The sequence below is a fragment of the Sceloporus occidentalis genome, unplaced genomic scaffold, assembly GCF_023333645.1.
Source record: "Sceloporus occidentalis isolate IW3139 unplaced genomic scaffold, rSceOcc1.0.p SCAF_2, whole genome shotgun sequence".
NCBI lineage: Eukaryota > Metazoa > Chordata > Lepidosauria > Squamata > Phrynosomatidae > Sceloporus > Sceloporus occidentalis.
Window position 1 is genome coordinate 19986819 of NW_028316982.1, and position 22508 is coordinate 20009326.

At 40.8% G+C, this 22508-nt stretch overlaps 1 protein-coding gene across 1 annotated transcript in view; it reads right to left on the reverse strand.

Annotated features, from left to right (window-relative positions):
* LOC149318018 (protein kinase C iota type) overlaps window positions 1-22508 on the reverse strand; it is a 68120-nt gene that overhangs the window by 35843 nt on the left and 9769 nt on the right. The window contains exon 2 of the mRNA XM_089508863.1: window positions 1884-2005. Within this exon, the coding sequence (XP_089364989.1) occupies window positions 1884-2005 (122 nt within the window). The remainder of the gene's footprint in view (window positions 1-1883; window positions 2006-22508) is intronic.

A 22508-nucleotide genomic window follows, 5' to 3' on the forward strand; every position in this document is an offset into this window, starting at 1 on the left:
TCACACTGACCTAAATTTTCTGTAGTTTCCAATTTGTCTCCTCTTGAAATTGGGGAGATTTGCTAGTGCCATGGTTGGGATGATTTTCTTTACATAATCTTTCTCCCTCTGGGGAGGCTGTAGGGCAGGCAAAGTACATCTCTGAGATGATCTCTGATCACACTGGGGATGTATCTGCATGCTGCTGGCTTTCTCAAATGGGAAAGCAAATGACACAGGGTGGATGGGAATCTAGTTGTTATCGAAAATGATTAAAAACCCTGAGCACCTTTTACTCTCCTGAACAGCAGGCAAATTACACACTGGATTCACTTCACAACAGAAGATGTGGCTTAGGAAAATATAGGGCTAACTCAGGACCCTCTGTGGAGCAAACTTTGCCTCTCAAGCAGTATTCATACCCTATTAGGATTTCAGGTTCAGCTTACTGGTTTCCAGTAAACATGTGCACGTGCACAACACATAGAAGCACATACGGGTGTTGGAACTTTTGAGCTGTCCAGCCAAATTTCCTGTATGTTACTGGGCCCCACCTCCATTGTCTGCCTCTGCCTTTGCATTCTTCTCTTAGTTGCTTGGTTCAGTTAACTTTGGGGTTTTACCATTGTTACCCCAGGGAACTAGTGAGTAGGTTTGCAAGGCTCCTGCTAAAACATTTTTTCCCAGGCGCATGACATGGAATCTTTCATCTGCAAAAAATATACCATATTTGTATCATGGAAGCCAACCCTGCCTTGATGACTTATGCTTATCAACATTTTACTTTGACTATCCTTTCCCTATCAACATCTAACCTTTGACAGAGAAGACTGATCATTTTCCTTCCCATTAACATTTGTACTCTTTATATACTAACTAGCCAACTATCATTTACATTTGTTGGATATCCACTGAACACCCCTTTGGCTGCATCATTTGTTCCCATGAATCAGCAGGAGAACAGCAGTCAGCTGATTTGATGAGTCTTGGTAGAGTCTCTGTCACATCCTGACTATATGCTTCAGGAAGGCAAAACATCCTCCTGTATTTTCAGTTTACATGATTTCTCTATTAAACCTGGAATTGTGAAAGGAGATTAAACACCAGGAAGTCTGCACTGTGAATAATTTGTAGTGACACATAAGGGAAAACTTGTCTTGCCACTTTCCAGTCCAATAACTTTAATTGCATTTATGTTCACTGTTCCATTCTTTTATAACCGTCTCTTGTTCAAATGTAACTGTGGCACATACTGCAACAGCTTTAGTTAATGATCTTATTTGACTTACTGGCCAGCCAGGTACTTTTCCTCTACAGCAGGCATGTGAAACATTTGCTTTCCACGATGTTGTTGGATTACTATTTCCATAACCCTTGACAAATGGGCACATTGATGGGAGTGTGAATCCAACAACAGCTGGAGGGCCACAGATTTCTCATTCCTTGCTCTAGTGATAAAAAGTAACAACAGTTCCATTTTTGAAGCAGAAGTGACCTATGACTTCAAAAGGCATTTCATCAAAATATACTGACATAATGCACTGTCAAAAAAATCACTACAGAAATAACAAAAACAGTTTCCATAAGGTTTAGGAAAGGTATCTTCTGAAATTTATTTCTGATATAATTAACAAAAACCATTTTGGGGGTGGGGGGAGATGTAACAGTTCTGACTTTCTGAAAAGATGTTACAGGCTCAATGCTCTGAAAATAAACATAGCTGTAACAGTCATTGACCATAAAGTAGTTCAAACAAATACATCAGGTCCATTTGAATTTTGATCCATTTTTAAAATTAGCAATACAGACAACAATAAAAAGAGTATATTCATTTCAACTCTGAAAGAAGGTGAATGGATGTGGGACACCAGTAATTTATGTAGTTTTGACTTGATTTAACTTGCCTTCTTCATCTATCCATTTCATGGTGAAGAGCTGTTCATTATCAAAGGCGCACATGTCTCGAACTTCATTACACAGTCCTTCAAAGGAGATGGAAGGTTCAAAATATGTTATCATAATATCCCTGGAAAGAGTAAAATGAACACACTATTAATTTCAGTACTAAGGATCAGTTTGTTTTGCACCAGCTCTATCTGCTTTCATTTGTCAACGCACATGCATTCCATCGCTTACTGTATACATATTAATGTCTTAAATGCATTTTTCTTAATATCATAAAGTTGAAGGCATCAATCCTGCATTCTTGAGCAGGCCTGCTATGCTATCTCAACTCTTACCAGGCTTGCAGAGAACAAAAAGTGAATCTCAGATGCCACCTCAGATGTTTAGCTGCCCATGATTTTTACAATACTGCCTGAACTGAATTACAAAAACAGGTGCTATCATACTAATCTCCATTTCTCCTTGCCTCTAAGAAGTAGTTAAACACCTGGTATGATTCAGTTTTTCTTATATCACAGTAAATGTTTTCATGATACCATATAAAAACATACTCTATAAAATGTGTACACCAAACAACTCTAAAGAGGCCCCTCAAAACAAACACACACACACACACAATACAAAGAACAGCTTTAAATATGTCCTAGACAAACAGAATATTTTACCTTGATACTGAAATATCTTAGAGAGCCAGTGTTGTGCAATGATTTAAGATGTGGACTACGATCTTTGAGACGAGGGTTCAAATCCTAGCTTGGTCATAGAAACCCCACTGAGTAACTCTGGCCAAGTCATACTGTTTCAGCCCTAGAATGCAATGGCAAATCTGCTCTGAACAAAACTTGCCAAGAAAACCCCATGACAGTTTTGGCTTAGGGTCACCATAAGTCAGAAATGATGTAAAGCATACAACAACAACGAAAGTATCTGCAAGGTCAGCATCATTCAAACCTTCATGGAAAGGGTGTTCCACAACAAAAAATACTTCAGAGAAAGCACTCTCCCTATCAATCATACAGTACTTTGCTGGTGTGTTCAGAAAATTAATTCTATAAAACAACAACAACACACCTTTGATATTGATGCAAAAACCTCTCAGATAGTCTTCTATAAATGGTAAACTTAATGGAAAGAGTGTTGAGGTAATTACTACTAATCTACAGTATTATGCACCTACTAAAATTGTTGGAGGTCCCAGCGACACGCTATGTGAGGATCTCACAGAGGGCATTTTCTATCGTGGCCCCTAGATCTTGGAATAGTCTCCCAGATGAGCTCCGCTCCACCACATCTTTAGCTCTTTTTAAAAAGAACCTGAAGACGTATTTCTTTTCCCAAGCCTTCCCACTGTGAAAAATCTTTTCCCCTTACCCCTTTTCATTGGTGACCCTGGAATGTATATATCGACTTCCCCTTCTATCTGGCCCTTTTGTTGTTAGTATTACTATGTTGTTTTTAATACTGTTTTTAATTGATTTTATTGGAATGTTTTTATATGTAATTGTTCGCCGCTTTTGATCAAAATTTTGGAAAAGCGGGTTACAAATAAACTATATTATTATTATTATTATTATTATTAAAATAAATGAAATATGTTTCTGAATTAGGGGCTGAAAAGATTATTTCAAATTCCTGTTCTCATTCATAATATGTCTACAAAAGCTGATATAACATTATTTGGCATTTATCATTCTAAAATAATAAGAATGAGCAATGCATCTTTAAATTTATTAGCCATGTTCGTATCTCCCTCACATTCAAATATTATACATGTCAATGAATAATGTATGCAAAGCAGCTATTTAAACATAATTCTGTAGCAGGCAATTCAGTCAGTTTCTAGAGCTTGGGTATTAAAATGTTTTTGCTGTAACAACTATGTTATTATTTGGTGTTCTGGCAGTACATAATGATTTAGTAAGCTCACTGAAAAAATGTGCAGTTCCAAGGGTATATCATAAAGCAAGACATCCTCAATTATAGCTTAGATTTTGTCCCTCAGAACTCCCTTATTTTGCTACATAGTTTGTAACTGTTGTATCTACCACATTACTACAACAGCAACATATTGTATTTAAGCCTAGAAACATTTATTCAGTCAAGTAGCTGATTTTCTCTGGACACAGAGAAAATTCTAATTAACTAAAATATTTTATTTCTATGTGCTAGTATCACAAAGCTCTCTCATTCATCTTTGAAAGTGATTGGCACCATTTCTGACATCACTAGACAGCTAAAGGTTTGTTGTTGTGTTGTTTTACTCTAGTTCTTTCTCTACAGCTTGTTATTATTTCAAGGCTAGTAAGTTTTCTGATTACATCTAATTACATTTTATTCTGCTTTGCAGCCAACTTTGAGCTTGTAAATTTTGGAAAAAAGATAGATGGATGTTACACTTCATGATGTGATGTGATCTTACCTCCATTTGAATTATTCCATATGATTTCGTATGACTTTTAATTTTAAAAAATCCACATGCCTAGATACACTGTCTTATTATCAGTAGTTAAAAGATGTTTATTGCCTTGCTTTAGATAGCACCTGTGCATAAATTACTAAATAGAAAATACTGAAAGTATAATGCTGTTCGTATATTTATCCCATATATGCAGAATGGCATTTGTCATCTCATTCTTTAACAAAAGTTAATACCTGGTAAGGGAAAGTAGGAAAAGAGGAAGGCCACATTAGACTGAAACAAAAAAGCTTCAGCCATGAGTTTGCAAGATTGAGTAGGGCTATTAATAACAGAGTCTCTTGTAGGTTTCCCATTGAGCATCACCAAAAGGAGAAGCTGACTTGTTATGGCATGTAACAACGAATTACAGTGAATCTTTTTTCTTTTCACAATATTGTCGTTACTGTAAATCAAATCCTAGCTGTTTGGCTATGTCCATTTCTATGAAGCCAGAAATATTGCTGTTAGTAATATTTACCTAAACAGTAAACTGTTAAGCCTTCTTATTTCCTTGACACTTCTAACATTTGCTTTTTAATCCACTTTTTCTGCCCCTCCTCCCACCATTCAAACCACTCTGGATAGTATTGGCAACTGGACCTCTGGGCTGAAAATGTTGCTGGTGAATGCCAGGTCAGGGAATGGGAAGACAGCTGCCATTCAGGACTTGATTTTGGATGACCATGTGACCTGGCACATATCACAGAGACCTGGTTGGATCAGGTGGGGAGCTTAACCTCTCACAGCTTTGTCCCCCAGGGTTCTGTTCAGCAGCAGGCAAGACTTCAGAGGTGGGGAGGTGGAGCTGCAGTAATCTATTGAAATTCCATCCTCCTGACTAGATGCTCCATTCCAGTTTTGTGGATTCTAGTACTGTTCACCTGAAGTTAGGTGGCTGGGACAGAATTTAGGGATTCTGTTGGTATTCAACTCACCCGGCTGCTGAATAGTCTCCCTTTCTGAGGTAGCAGGGTGGTTTCAGTCCCCAGTTTGCAGTTCTAGCACATTTAAACATCTACGCTGAGATTTCATGCCTGCTATTACAACCAAGAGCCTGTCCCAAGTGATATTTGGCCCTTCTCATGTAGTTGGGCACACTCTGGACCTTGTTTTCTGGAGTGGGTTGAGTGAAATGTAATCTGGGAATGGAGGAACTGCCTATAGTTCTGTTGTCATGGACAGATTGCCACCTGATGAGGTTTAGACTTGCTAGGAATCAGAACCTCTGAAAGGGTGGGGAATTATTAAAAGAGTCTGCCATAGGAGGCTCTAGGAGAGTTTCTTGTTGTCTTCAAAGAGGATCATGTAATGGCTCAAGTTGAAAATTCATGCTACCAGATTTTTCTTTCAGTTAGTCTGAAAGGTACTACAAGATCTCCTTGCATACTGATTTTCTAGACTAGCACAGCTATGTCCATGAATTCTAGATCCTATAATATTAATATCTTCTGTTTATGAAAACTTGTACTGATACCATAATTTGGCATTTTATTCCATATACATCCAGTTGTTTTACAACAATCTTCTAATTAAATTCCCAGATGAAGTTTCTGGATATTTATATTTAAAGAATGCATTATTTATTTAAAGTAGTATATTTCTGTCCTACAATTTGGGGACCTTAATAGCATCAAACATTTTAACAGCAATTGCTAATATTTCAAAACACAAAAGATACTAACACTAGAATGGCTAATCAAATTAAAATAAATGATGAACTTAGAAATTTTAACCGGTCTGATAAAAGATAAATCAATACAGCAAACAGAAGAAGAATGGAAACTAAAACTACAGTTCCCAGAATTCCCTAGCACTGGGCCAGGGCAGTTAGAGTAGTCACAAACTGGATTATTTCTGCAGTGTGTTTTGAACTTGTGATAAAAAATACAGCAAGATAAACAATGGTATGATAAAGCTATACAATTGCATATGATTATGTTTGATTGTATATTATCACAATTGCAATTTTTGTAATATTGTACTATCCAAAAGATAAATGAAATGGATGTTTTGATATTTTAATTTATTAAAAAAAATTAAAAATATTTAAAACACAGACAAAATATCAAATGGGAGAAGGGGCAGTCTTGCCTCCCTCCTTTTAGCAGTCAAATTTCTTTGTTGATTCATTATATAAAGAAAGACAAGAAGAGGCATTCCTTCATATATTTGGGTACCAAGTCACTTATAGCTTTATAGGATGCATTACCATCTTGAGCTAGGCATAGAAACAAAGAGGCAAGTAATGCAGGGGTAAACAAAAATGGCTTTGCATATGCTAACCCCCAAATTCTTTCATCTCTGTTATTTGTGCTTCCTGGTCCTAGGGAAGTTCTTCCAAAGGAACAAGCTGACACTATGAAGGTTACATAGCACATTTTGTTACGTTACGATGCCAAGTGACGGGGGAATAGCTTATGCAGCAAGAACTAAGGAATGGCTGTTTAGAAGCAACTGACACCTAGGATTTTTGATTTCTATAGAATTTTTTAGCTTTATGGAATTTTCCCAGCACATGCACTTTGCACTGGTAACATAGCAACCTGGGCAAATAATATTAGAACATAAGAGCTTGTGGCTCTTGGCTCCCATTTTCACCAGATTCTGGGTCTGTCATTGTGGGAGTCAGAAATGTATTACTGCATTTCTTTCCCTAAATAAAATTGATTCCTTGATTCTTCTAATTTTTGCTAGAGTTATAGGGGGAAAAAAGTCCTCTTTGCTGTCTTAGTGTCAGTGCAATGGTGACTGCATCTGAATGTATCTGTTAATATACTTGTAGGCACATTCTGCATTAACAACACTTCCAGGCAGTCTTCAAGGGAGATCCATGTACAATACATTACAGTAGTCCAGTCCAGAGGTTACTAGAGCTCGGACCACTGTGCCCAGATAATAAGCACGTGGAACCACCAAGGTCTTGCAGGCCTCCAGAGGCAATGATGAATCCAGGAGCACCCTGCCCATTCACAGATTTTCTCATGTTCTAAGAATTGAACATTTTTAATTTTGATGTCATTTTGCTTGTTAATGGCTACATATTATTAGAATTTTATCTCATAACCAATATTCAGACAAATGATTTTGACTTCTGTATAGCAAAGACTGAAAGAAAGAGAATAAGATACAGCAGTGACATACCCACCTTTAAAAACTCAAGTAGCATAGTGAGAGATATTAAATATCAAAATAGGAAAGAAGACGCCATTTCTTACCTGGCAATATAAATCTACAAAAATTGATGACAATCTGTAAATATTCAAGGACAATATACTAACTATGGACTGGATCAGTCAGGAATGAAAGATCTGCTGGAGTCTGCTCTGGCCGCAAGTGGGTCAGGACCGCAGGACCCACCCTGTGATACCAGGCGCTGGATTATCCTTGCTCCTTTTTGCTCTGGTCCAAGGGACTTTGGGCCACTTTGGAGGCGTGCATCATTTGAACATCATGCCTCCAAAGTATCCAGAAGTAATTTCATTTGGCCCATCTGTTCTGGGCCTATGTAAGTAAACATCAGCTGTAGTAAGGAATGAGAAAGACAGGAGCATTTACAAGAGGACTGATAAGGCAAGGCTCTTGTTAAGGCAAGAGCCTTAAGAAAGAATTTCAAAGGATTGGTAGCATGGCAAGTCTGATCAAGAGGGCTTTAAACTAAATGGGGGGGGGGGAGGTGAAGATACCCCAAGGCAAGTGCTAAACATAAGAATGGGAATTCTAGAGGGTAATCTGTGGGAGAATGAAATCCACAGGAAAACTGACAGTAAATAGGTGAACACAATGTTTCAAATGTCTATTCATCAACGCACAGAGTTTCGCAAACAAGTAAGATCAGTTTGAAGTCCTAGTGCAAGAAAGTAAATATGACTTTACAGGCATAACAGAGACCTGGTGGAATGAATCCCATGATTGGAATATTTCAACTGAAGGGTATAACCTACTCAAAATAAATAGATGTGGCAGAACTGGAGAGGAAATAGCATTATATGTCAGACAAATTCACTTGTGCAGAAATTCGTGGAGTAATTAGACCAGTTGAGACCATTTGGATAAAAATAAATAGATAAATAAATAAATGCAGCATTGTAGTAGAGATTCACCACAGACCACCAAACCCTGAAGAAGTGATGGATCATGCTTTTCATGAATAAATCCCAGAGATCTCAAAGATTTCTGTTATGGGAGAGGCAGGGCAGAAACAGGCCAGCAGTAAGCACTGGCTTGGGGGTGGCATGGAGGCATGGCATTTAGATGACAGTTGCCCTGACAACAGCCCCAAGCTGGCATCATGCTGCCTGCCTGACCAGGCAGTGGGCAGTATAGTGGCGTGGCATTCAGATACTGCAGGAGTGCAGAAGAGCCGCTGACGTGGCGGAAAAGGCAGCTTTTTTCCACCCCAAAAAGGAGTGGCAGTTCCTGTGGCCCCAATCCAGTGCTCAAAGGGGCAGCGTCAAGCTGTCTGTACTGGCCCTCAGTTACCCTGACATCTGCTGGGAGACTAATTCAGCTACGCACTGGCTCTCCAACAAATACCTGATATGACTTGCAGATAATTTTCTATTTCAAAAGACAGAGGAAGGAACAAGAGAATCAGTCATCATCCTGGACTTGAACCTAACCAACAGGGAGGAGTTGTCACTCGAATAAAAGTAGTTTATCTAGAACTTGGAATTGTGGGACAGGGCAAAGAACAATACAGTCAAGCATGGACCTTGGCTTTCAACAGATGATTTCAACAGGTTCAGGGAATTATTAGGTGAAATCCCATGGCTAGAAATGCTAAATTAAGTTCTATGGGTGGGAGTTCATGAAAAGGGAGTTGCAAAAAAAAAAAAAAAAAAAAAAAAAAAAAAAAAATCCCATGGAAAAAGAAGAATGAAAAACATGTGAAGAAGTCAATGTGGCTGCACAGCAAACCCAAGGAGGAAGTGAAAAGAAAAATTATTAGTCACCCCTCCTAACTCATGGATCTGGGATCTGTGGCCTTGAATACTCACGGAGGGGTGATCTCCATTATTTCTAATGGGGCACACCCCCGCAGCATTTGCCCTGCACAGGTACGCACTCCATTCAAGCCTATGGTGCTTGGATATGCATGAGCCTCTGTTTTTGCGGGGGTGGTGGTGTCCGGAACGGATTTCCCACGAAAACGGTGTGCCAACTGTATATAGAGAGACTGGAAGGGAGGACAAGTCACCAAGAAAGAGTACTGCTTTTTAGCCCAAGCTTTCAGGAATACTACTACAGTATATAGAGAAAGCTAAATCTCAAAATGAGCTAAGACTGGTTAGGCACACAAGGAGTAACAAAAAGCCCCCCCCCCTCCCCGCCTCCAGGTACATTCAAAGCACAGAATGACTGAACAGACCATGGGGCATTCAGCAAAGATGGCAAAATGCTAACAGATCACACAAAAAAGCAGAAGTACCCAATAGTTTGTTTTCTCCCCAAAAGTGGACTGTGTGTTTCCATGCAACAGCCAAGACCTTGGCAAGGGATCTGGGATGCAAATCAAGATTGATAAGGAGTTACTCAGGGATCACCTAGTTCAACTATTCCCAACATGTGGTCCTCCAGATGTTTTGGACTTCAACTCCTGTAATTCCTAACCGCTGGTCAAATTGGTTGGGGCTTCTGGCATCTGAAGTTGAAAACAAATGGAAGACCAGACTGATCTAGCTAAGCTAAACAAGTACCAATCTGCAGGGTCAGGCAAATTGCATCCCAAAGGAACTTGCTGATATATTCTCTGAACCAAGTGCCATATATTTTTTAGAAATCTTGGAGAACAGATGAGAACAAAATGACATTGTCCCTTTCTTCAAAAAAGGCAAAAAAGAAGATTTGGGAAATTACAGAGCAGTCAGCCTGATCTTAATATAAGGAAAAATATTAGAATAGATTATATAGGAGCCTGTCTGCAAGTACTTTGATGACACTGCAGTGACAGAAGCCAGCATTTCTAGAACAAATTTTGCCAAACTAATTTTATATCTTTTCAATCAGGTCACTAGTTTAGTAGATTGTGGCACAGCAGTATTACATGCAAAAAGGACCTTGGTGTTATCAATCTTGCTGTTACATTTTATTTATATTTGGGGCCTGCCTTTCCCCTTAAAAGGGCACTGTCTCAGCCTTCTCCTCCCTTGTGGACACCAGCCAGCCTGCTTCCTGAGAGGACCCTCTGCTGAATGCTGACCTTCCTTCCATCTTCCCACTGTTCTGGGACTCCCTGGAAGTAGCAGCAACAGCTCCAGCTCAGCAGAGAGAGAGAGGTGGGGCCTGCCTTTCCCCTTAAAAGGGCACTGTCTCAGCCTTCTCCTCCCTTGTGGACACCAGCCAGCCTGCTTCCTGAGAGGACCCTCTGCTGAATGCTGACCTTCCTTCCATCTTCCCACTGTTCTGGGACTCCCTGGAAGTAGCAGCAACAGCTCCAGCTCAGCAGAAAGAGAGAGGTGGGGCCTGCCTTTCCCCTTAAAAGGGCACTGTCTCAGCCTTCTCCTCCCTTGTGGACACCAGCCAGCCTGCTTCCTGAGAGGACCCTCTGCTGAATGCTGACCTTCCTTCCATCTTCCCACTGTTCTGGGACTCCCTGGAAGTAGCAGCAACAGCTCCAGCTCAGCAGAGAGAGAGAGGTGGGGCCTGCCTTTCCCCTTAAAAGGGCACTGTCTCAGCCTTCTCCTCCCTTGTGGACACCAGCCAGCCTGCTTCCTGAGAGGACCCTCTGCTGAATGCTGACCTTCCTTCCATCTTCCCACTGTTCTGGGACTCCCTGGAAGTAGCAGCAACAGCTCCAGCTCAGCAGAAAGAGAGAGGTGGGGCCTGCCTTTCCCCTTAAAAGGGCACTGTCTCAGCCTTCTCCTCCCTTGTGGACACCAGCCAGCCTGCTTCCTGAGAGGACCCTCTGCTGAATGCTGACCTTCCTTCCATCTTCCCACTGTTCTGGGACTCCCTGGAAGTAGCAGCAACAGCTCCAGCTCAGCAGAGAGAGAGAGGTGGGGCCTGCCTTTCCCCTTAAAAGGGCACTGTCTCAGCCTTCTCCTCCCTTGTGGACACCAGCCAGCCTGCTTCCTGAGAGGACCCTCTGCTGAATGCTGACCTTCCTTCCATCTTCCCACTGTTCTGGGACTCCCTGGAAGTAGCAGCAACAGCTCCAGCTCAGCAGAAAGAGAGAGGTGGGGCCTGCCTTTCCCCTTAAAAGGGCACTGTCTCAGCCTTCTCCTCCCTTGTGGACACCAGCCAGCCTGCTTCCTGAGAGGACCCTCTGCTGAATGCTGACCTTCCTTCCATCTTCCCACTGTTCTGGGACTCCTTGGAAGTAGCAGCAACAGCTCCAGCTCAGCAGAGAGAGAGAGGTGGGGCCTGCCTTTCCCCTTAAAAGGGCACTGTCTCAGCCTTCTCCTCCCTTGTGGACACCAGCCAGCCTGCTTCCTGAGAGGACCCTCTGCTGAATGCTGACCTTCCTTCCATCTTCCCACTGTTCTGGGACTCCCTGGAAGTAGCAGCAACAGCTCCAGCTCAGCAGAGAGAGAGAGGTGGGGCCTGCCTTTCCCCTTAAAAGGGCACTGTCTCAGCCTTCTCCTCCCTTGTGGACACCAGCCAGCCTGCTTCCTGAGAGGACCCTCTGCTGAATGCTGACCTTCCCTCCCTCTTCCCACTGTTCTGGGACTCCTTGGAAATAGCAGCAGCATCTCCAGCTCAGCAGAGAGAGAGGCGGGGCAGTAACCCCTCAGACATCCGGAGGCTCCCATAGCTACCCTTCTCCTCCGTCAACTCCCTCATGCCTTGGGATCCTCACCCCATCCCTTCCAGCACTGTTGGACTGTATCTTTATTTTTCTGCTTTTCTCTTTTCTACATTTTCTCCTGCCATCTGTTTGTCACCCAAACCTCTCTTCTCCATGGCTCCTCGCACCTCCCCTTCTCCTTATCTCATCCCTATCCGCCCCCTCCCTATCTCTCAACTCCCATTCTCTTGTGCTCTCTGGAACTGCCGCTCCGCTGCCCCAAAAGCAGCGGCAATCCATGATCTTTTTCTATCCCACTCATTTAATCTTCTCGCCCTTACTGAAACCTGGCTTCCGGCCCACGATACCGCTACCTCTGCTGCCCTTTCTTTTGGCGGTCTCTCCTTTACCCACACTGGCCGCCCTGAGGGTCGCGGAGGAGGGGTCGGCATCTTATTGTCAAAGTCCTGCCAGTTTCAGGTTCTCTCTCCTCCCCCCAGTTATTCCTTCTCCTCATTTGAACTACACTCCATTAGACTCTATTTTCCTCTGCAACTTCGGGTTGCCATCATCTATCGTCCTCCTGGTTCAGCGTCTCAGTTTTTCACAGATTTTGAATCTTGGTTAACATTTTTTCTTTCGGATACTGTCCCCTCCCTGATTTTAGGTGACTTTAACATCCACCTTGACGATCCCAAGAATTCCTCAACCTCTCGCTTCAGCTCTCTCTTAGCTTCCTTCGGTCTCCAACCCCATTCCAACTCTCCAACCCATTCCCATGGTCACTGTCTCGACTTAGTTCTCCCCTCCAAGTGTGTCGTGTCTGACTACTTGGCTTCTGATTTCCCACTATCTGACCATCACCTACTTTCCTTTACTCTTACCTACATCCCTCCTCCCCGTCATACTGTCCTCCGCCAGTTCCGCGATCTTCATTCTCTTAACCTTAACCATCTCACTCAGTCCTTGGATTCATCCTTAGCTTCTCTCAATCTTGGGGACTCTGCTGACTCAGCTATGTCTTTACTGAATTCTACTCTCTCTTCAACTCTTGACAGCTTTGCCCCAGTTTCTACGCGCGTGTCCTCCTCTTCCTCTACGACTAGGCCTCAGCCCTGGATCACTCCCATTGTTAGATTTCTCCGGTCCTGCTCCCGAGCAGCCGAACGTCTCTGGAGAAAGTCCAGGGAGTGGGCCGATTTTATCCATTTTAAGTTCGTTCTTTTATCCTTTTCACGCGCCCTGTCGATGGCAAAACAAGACTACTTCAAATCATTGATCTGCGCCAACGAGAGGCGCCCGCAGCGCCTGTTCTCCTGTTTCAACACACTGTTAAAACCCTCCCCTCCCTCCGTCTCTCCATTATTTTCTCCCTCCGACTTCGCCAATTTCTTCATTACAAAGATCACTACCATTCGTTCTGAGCTAACTCCTCATGATTTGGCTCCCACCATTAATCTCCTCGCCCCTCCTACTAATAAACTCTCCGTGTTTCCTCCTGTTTCTTTGGAAGAACTCTCTTCGCTGTTGAACTCATCAAAACCCACCACCTGCTCTCTTGACCCACTTCCTTCTTGTCTTCTAATCTCTATAGCCCCCTCTTTGTTACCCTCCCTCCTCTATATCTTTAATCTCTCTCTCTCTTCGGGTTCCTTCCCCTCAGTCTTCAAACATGCCTTAGTCTCCCCTATCCTGAAAAAACCCTCTCTCGACCCCTCTTCCTTGGCTAGCTATCGTCCAATCTCTCTTCTTCCTTTTCTCTCTAAGGTGTTGGAACGAGTTGTCTATTCACGCTGTCTTGAGTTTCTTGAAACCAACTCCATTCTGGATCCCTTCCAGTCTGGTTTTCGCCCACGGCACTCCACAGAGACGGCCCTTACTAAGATCTCAAATGATCTTTTGCGGGCCAAGGCGAATGGCCTTTATTCTATCCTTGTCCTACTCGATCTGTCTGCGGCCTTCGACACCGTGGACCACTGTCTCCTGATAGATATACTCTCTGACCTTGGTTTCTCGGGCCTTGTTCTCGATTGGTTCACATCCTACTTGTCAGATCGATCTTTTTCAGTGGTCTCGGGTGGTCAGACCTCGTCTTCTGTCCCCTTATCTGTTGGAGTTCCTCAGGGCTCTGTTTTGGGTCCCCTTCTGTTCTCTCTATACACACTCTCCCTTGGCAAACTTATCAGTTCTTTTGGTTTCTCCTACCATCTTTACGCCGATGATACCCAGCTATACCTTTCCACCCCTAATCTTTCACCAGAGTTAGAGCAGCAAGTGTCATCCTGTTTAACAGCTGTCTCCCACTGGATGCACCATCGGCGTCTGAAGCTCAATATGTCCAAGACCGAGCTTCTTGTTTTCCCTCCTAAGCCCACCCTTCACTATTCCTTTGCTATTTCCGTCAATAACATCTCGATCCAGCCTGTCCAGGAAGCCCGCAGTCTTGGTTTCATCTTTGACTCCTCTTTGTCATTTATCCCTCAGATCCAAACTACAGCCAAAGTCTGTAGATTTTTTCTCTATAATATCGCCAAAATCCGTCCATATCTCTCAGCTTCTACCGCAAAAACACTGGTCCATGCCCTAGTGGTCTCACGACTAGACTACTGTAACCTCCTCCTGGCAGGGCTTCCTCTCTCTCACCTCCACCCATTAATTTCTGTTCAGCATTCAGCTGCACGCATTATTTCACTCGCTCGCCGTTATGATCATGTCTCCCCTCTGTTGTCTTCCCTTCACTGGCTCCCTCTTCCTTTCCGCATCAGGTACAAACTTCTGCTACTCACCTTTAAAGCCCTGCATGGGCTGGCCCCTCTTTATTTAACCGATCTTCTCTCTCCCTACATTCCTACTCGCACTCTCCGCTCTGGTAGCCAAAGTCTCCTCTCTCAACCTAGGATCTCCTCTGCCCCATCCCGGATCCGTCCCTTCTCTCTTGCTGCCCCTCATTCCTGGAACCTTCTTCCTCTGCATGCACGGCTCATCACTTCCCTAACCAGCTTTAAGACAGAGCTGAAAACCATATTGTTTAGGGAAGCGTTCTCAGGGAATTTGTGATTGTCATCTGGCTGTCTGACACTATTTGATGTGATGTGATTTGCTTGATATTTGATGTTTTTAATCTGTTTTTTTTCTCTTTTTTCTATATGGTAATTTTATCTATTCCTCTTTTAATTGTTATTATCTTAGAATGTACGCCTTGGGCAGGCTTTTATTTACTCCTAATTTTACCGACTTTGTACAGCGCTGTGTATAATTACAGCGCTATAGAAATAAAGTTTAATAATAATAATAATAATAATAATTCAATAGAATAGTTTAATTTTTTGGTTTTATTACAGCCATTGTTCTTTTATCAACACTCTTATTTTAGTCTCTGTTTTGAGTTACCCTGAGTCCTGTGTTGGGAGAAAAAATACAGTGCACCCGTATCATACGCAGGTGCCTTTTACGCAGCTTTCAGCTTATGCTGAAAGCCGCACGACAGGGTTGCAATGGCGCGTGCACCGCACCATGCATCATGCACAAACCCCATTATTTTCAATGGGGCTCAAGCATACTGAGGATCGGAACGGATCCCCCGTGTAAGGCAAGGGCACACTGTATAGAATAAGCAAAATGAATGAATACAAACAATGTACTGGTACATAGTGCCTGATTGACTCATCTTGCAGAGAGTGGCTCAACTTGCTCTGCAGTTTGCTTATGTATTGTTCAAAAGATGGCAACTGTTACAATTCAGGATTATTTTCTATTATGATTTACTAGTAGGGAAACAAGCAGAGTGTCAGTGATGGTCACAGTTGGACAACACAAAGCAGAGCTGCAAATGGAAGTGATTGCTTAGGGCTTATACTTCATTAGCTAAGGATCAGTCACGTGGGCTACCATTATGTCCAAATGTAACTGCTGCCATAATTATAACAATATCTATTGCGATGGTAATTTTAGGAATTTTAGAACAATCATTTAGATTCTCAAACCAGTATATTTAGCAGAGTGAATAACCTAGTACACATTGAAATGGACTTGAAAAAACATAATACTTTGAAAAAACACTTTCTCAGAACCAAAACATTTTAATAAATCAATACACTGGCAATGTAATACTGTACACATATTCCTACTCTCTGCAAAACAAAAATACAAGTTTTTGTTGGGTTTTTCAGCTATGGATTCCTGCCATGAAAGCCTTCGACTTCACAAAAATACAAGAATGACCAGCAAATACACATCAAAGAATTCTATCAGGCAGATAAAGATATTTATTTGAATTTGATAAAATTCTTTGATGCTTTGATTTTATGGCTGGTATTTGTTTCTGTTCTAAACCCAAAATGAGGCTACAAAATGTTTACTTCTATCTGAAATGGCAACGTAATAATGCTTGCTTCACTTTTGTCAACAAAGGGTTTGATAGTGCTCTTCTGGCCTTGTAAAGTCTCTTAGCTAGTTAAACCATTCGAAAAAGTTCTAAACATGTAAGAGACAAGGGCAGAAGAGCACTACCAATTCCTATCCTGAGAGGAATCAAGCAACAATTTTTGCAGCACCATAATTTATTAAAGACAGAAATACTTATATCTCACCTTTTGTAGCCTCATCTCAGCTTTGAGCTAAAGATGTTTTTCTCGCTAAACAAACCAAGTGATGGAAGACTTCATATGAATCATTCTAAAAAATTTCTACACATTATTTTTTCCAGTTCTGTAATCTGCCTCAGTCAACCTAAAAATCACAAGTCCATTTTATGGCACAGTCTTGTGTCATAAAACTGTTTAAAACTGTTTAGAAACTCTAGTGAATCCAAAATTCTGAGGCCAGGTTGCTGACTGGGCAAGTTTTATGGAGCAGACAATCCCCTTGCTAAAACAACTCCACTAGCAGCTGATCGAACTCCGCGTAGAATTCAAGTGCTGGCTATGAGCTTTAAAGCCCTATATGGCATGGGTCCAGACTATATGAAAAGCCTAAATGAGTCTGCGTATATGAGTCTTCCTGTGCTCTAAAATCTTCAGGGAAAGGCTTTCTCTTATTCCCACCACTATCCCAGGAAAGTCAGGTGAGGACACAAGAGTCTTTTCAGTGGCTGCTCCCAAGTTATGGAACTCCCTTCCTCAAAGGTCTGCCTGGCCCCTTCTCTGCTGGCTTTCTGCAGGTTGGTAATGATCTGTCTGTTTAAGGAAGCTTTCAGTTTCTTGTGTACGCAGCAGATAAAGCTTTTAATGGGGGGCAGGGATGTAGTGTTTTATCGTGTTTTTAAGTATCTTTTAAAGCTGCTTCTAACTAATTTTTAATATTGTTTTTCACATGTTTTCTTAGAATAGAAATTTAGTTTAACTGTGTTTTACCTTTTGTTTTAACCATTTTTGGTACTTTTAAGATTTTGTACAAGATATTGTTCACCGCTTTGGATCCCATGCTGGGAGAAAAACAGTTTGTAAATTAAATAAATAAACAAAGTGTAATTCTGAGATTAAAACGTATCTACTTTGACGCTTCTTTTTGTTTTGAAGAACAAATTGATGGGATAGAATATGGATGAGATCCATGGACCATATGCAGCCTTTTGAGGGGTCCAGTGTGGCCCTTGGGATCATTTTTTTTAAGATTCAAAATACTTTACTCATAATACAAAATACAACATCTTGCAATCATAAAACAATGGTATAAAAAGTTTCATGTCGTTAAAAACTTTCCTTATTAAAATTTTACACAATTCAATTCATTTAAAATAAATCTGACCATAAATACAGTGGCTAGATGGAGGAGAAACGGATGTAAAATTTGTATTAATGAAATCTATAAGAGGAGACCGGTTTTTTCCTGAACAGGTCTTTGATTTTGTTGTTTTGAGTTATATTTCATATTATATGTTAATTTCTCCATAAGCCATTGATCCCAAACTCTTTTCCACCAGCTATCCAGGGATACAAGACCTGTTTTCCAGTTATTAGCCACTTCTAGACCAACTGCTGTCAGCAAAAAAGATATCAACTTTCTGGCCCTTGGGATTATTCGAAGCCATAAAGCAGGGGTAGGCAACCTGCGGCCCGGCAAGGCCTTGGGACCGGCCCCAGCCCGGTCCTGCCGCCGATTGCCACCGGGGCCTTTGGGGGGCAATTGTCTATAGAAGCCTCAGAAACATGCATTTATATTAACATTTTTTTTAAAAATCAGCAATTTTTTTGCGTGTCCTCCATTTTTTTTTTTAAAAGTGTCTTCCATTTGAAAATTTTGTCCTACATTTGTCCTGGTTTATTTATATATTTAATTTTTTTCTTTTAAAAATTATTTAATTATTTATTTTTTGGCTTCAGCCCCCCAGTTGTCTGAGGGACAGCAACCCGGCCCCCGGCTCAAAAAGCTTGCCTACCCCTGCTATAAAGGAAAATGATTTCTGAAAAAATTTCAGAAAAAACTGAAACAAATACAAAATTAATACCATTTACAGATGTAAAGTCACTTTGGTCCAAAACAAACTGCAGAAATAATCCAGTTTGAGATTGCTTCAACTGCCCTGGCTCAGTGCTAGGGAATTCTGGGAACTGTACCTCTGTGAGATATTTAGCCTTCTGTGTCAGAGAGCTCTGGTGCCACAATAAACTAAATTCCCAGGATTCCCTAGCACTGAGGCAGGGCTGTTAAACCAGTTTCAAACTGGATTATTTCGGTCGTGTGTTTTGGGCCTTTGTTACTAAAGGAACATAAAATATACCATGTATAATTTGGTTTAGCCTAAATATATCATGTCTGATATTAAAAGTACAGTTCATTAAAAGTAATTACAAATTGAATTTATTTTTTTAATTTTATTTTTCTTGAAACTGAGCTACAGTTGAGTTTTCAATGTGAACTATAAGGAATCTCTTTGGTTTTGCAGTTTGAGCAATGAACAAAAAACCAATTAAAAGATTGTAAGCCTGAGGGCAGGGAACCATCCAATTAAAAAGATTGTATGTACAGCGCTGTGTAAATTTACAGCGCTTTATAAATAAAAGTTAATAATAATAATAATAATAAAAACAAACAGAAGAACCTACCAATATTAATAAAGCAAAATAAATAAATAAAATCCTCTAGCAATCCATAGTGTCAATTAAGACATAAATCATTCATTCCCATACAAGAACTGAGGGGGAAAGAAGACTAGGAACTGCAGTAACATAAGTCATCTTACCTTAAATTCAACCTTACATTATCTTACTTTAATTCTGAAAGGAAATGTCTAATAATATATTTTGCAATTTACTGGAAAATATGACTTTGGGGGGAAAACAGGATTTTCCCCCGATTTGTTTTTCATTTTTCTTTCTAGACCATCACTTCTCTGTTTCTCACTCTTTATTTATCTCACTCATTAGCTGTGAAATAGGAAAAACGTGCCTCCTCACATCCTCTGGATGCATTTGCTGACTGAGTTATTTGCACAACCCTCCATGCCACAGTGTGGAATAATTTCAATGACAACATTTTTGGAGACCAGGGTTCAATACCTACTTGGCCATGGAAACCTACTGGGTGACCTTTGGCAAATCCTTCTTTCAGCCTCAGAGGAAGACAAAGGCAAACCCTCTCTGAACAAATATTACCAAACCCCCCCCCCCCAAAAAAAAAAAACCCAAACCCTGTGGTAGGTTCACTTTAGGGTTGTCATAAGTCAGAAACAACCTGAAGCCACACAACCTTAGATTTTCTGTCAACGTCCAAAGTCCGTGTTACTAACTGATCAAGACCACTCTACAAAAAGATCCTCCAATCTCTTGCCAAGGCCATGAAACCAAACAGATCTTCGTTTTTTAACAAACGTGGTGGGAAACTGCACAGAACAGATGCCAGGAAACTATGTAGGCTAGGTAGCAAATTGCAGAAAGAACCGAAGGAATGGGGCTGCCTTTTGCTGAATCCCTTGTAGATCCTAGGGTTCAAAATACATGTATTGCTTAAACCTCTGCTGGGGGTAGGTTGGGGAGCAAAGTAGGTTAGCTTAATTTCCGTCCCACTTTCTCCTAGCTACATTTCAGGCTTTTATTTGGAAACAGCATCCCTGGTTCTTCCCACCCTAGCCCTTTTCTTCACTCTCCCATTCCTGCCCCTCGCCCCCACTACAGCTCAGGGTGGAGAGCCAGTGTTGTCCACTGGGAGCTAAACTCAGTATGTGTATACACAAAATCCTTCTATTTTTTCTTTCTGTGTCTTCCTATGACTGAGGGAGAAGAAGCACTTTTTGAGTACAGGAGGGAATAAGTTCCAAGGAAGTCAGTGGGACTTACGTCTGAGTGGACACACATTGGATTGTGCCTCAAGAAGCATTCAAAAATGAGGTGGATGAAATGAGATGTTTTTATCTCTCCAAACAGTAATTATTTTTGCAATCCTTTCCAAAGGCAGCTAATCTTCTGCCTCCCTCCAAGATTAAGACTGAAACTGGAGTACTATATATATTTACCTGAGAGTACTTTTGAGCAGAGCTGTAATGTAAAGCTTCAAAAGGCTAGGAATTACTGAGGGTGGGGAGTAAATTTTCATTTTAAATAAGGATTATGTTAGGCTAGTGGTGCATAAATATAGATGTCATTACAATTTTGGGGGGAAGATCAATAAAGGAGCTTGGTGGTATAGCTGACTTGTGCAACCCTTTCGAACTAACATTTCCCTGTTTCGGCAATTTGGATTTGAAGGTTTTAACTAAGAAGTTATTTTGGGAAACAGCTCTCAATTGGTATAGCAATACAGAAAAAAGAAGACAAGGATCAGAGGATGAATAAGGGTGAATAGATATGGAAAGTGTAAAGAGGACATCTTGTTCAATAACAAAACTATGATACTTTGTTATGATTGTAATTCCAGTTAAAAACCTGTTTATGCCAACTCCCTATGTGACTCATTTTAGCTCCACATGTACTATCAGCTGCAGATCACATTAACATTCTCAGATTAAAAGAAGACCTGAGAGAAATAAAATTTCCCATAGATATTAGTGAACTCAAGACCTTCAGAACTTCTTAACTTGATAATGATACCAAAAATTTACAGATGTTCACATGAACTTTTTTCCTTACATATTCTTTTAAGAATTAAGCATTTTAGCTGTAAAATCTCTGAAAATGAATGAATTAAACAGGTATCAATAAAGAGACCATGAACTATATAACTGGAAAGGATTGAGCAGTAAAGATAAAGATGTATTGAAAAGATGTACAGTAGGCCATACACATTTGCTAGGGTTAGGGGCACAAGCGGAAAAACTGCACATAAAACTTGGTTATTTTACCCAGAACACCACCTCTCTAGGAATTTCTAGGTCCTCCAGTGCAACTCTGTGTTCAATATCTGCTCGAAGTTGACCACAGAATTGTGCTGGAGCACCTATAAATGCCTAGAGAAGTGTTCTCTTTGGGAATCTCTATGTCCTCCAGCACAACATCTGGTGAAAACTGCCTATAGAGTTACACTGGAGGACCTACAGATTCCTGGAGAGAACATATTAATCAAATCCGCAAAAGTCAAAGATTTAAAATTAGGAGGGCTGACTGTATACAGTAGGCCCTTGGTATTCGCTGGGGTTTGGTTCCAGGACCATCATGGTTACCAAAATATGTGGATCCTCAAGCCCTATTATATACAATGGTGTAGTAAAATGGTATCCCTTATATAAAATGGCAAAATCAAAGCTTGCTTTTTGGATTTAAAAATATATATATTTTCAAGCTATGGATGGTTGAATATGTGGATGCAGAATCCGTGGATATGGAGGGCCAACTGTATATATTAGAGTCTGCTTAGAAGATTTTTTGACATTTTTCATTTTGCTCTCATTTGATTTGGCAGGTTTATTCACATATTTCATCTTTATGATCTATCAATCAAACTTTTAAAATAAGTCTTTTTAAAATATACTCTTTTGTCAAGAAAAATTCATTGCTTGTGCATTGGTAAAGCACTTCTTTAAGATAGTAGCTACTATTAAAATAAGGTAGTTCTGTAGTACTTGTTAGAAATGAACAGGAAGTTCTCTTTTCTATTGCTGCCTGCTGTATAAAAAAGTTAAGAAAGCTGCCAGAAAACCTAAGAATTCAGTTGAATATAATAAGGATTAAACTGCAATTCCACTGACAGTAAGGAGGGCTACCCTGGTATGGTGGTTTGAATGCTGGACTAGGACTCTGGAAAACCAGATTGATTGTTCGATCCAGGGCAAGTCACACTCTTCTCAGCCTAAAAAGAAATGCAACAGCAAACTTCCTCTGAAGAAATCTTGCAAAGAAAACCCTTTAATAACACTGTCATTAGTCAAAGTTGACTTGAAGAAACATAACAATACTGACAGAAATAGATTTGGAGTTAAGAGTTGAAATAGTAAAGTCATGGTAAACTGAGTAACTACCAATCAGTCAGTTTTGTATCAATACCAGTAAAGGTACATCCTGGAGAGAAATG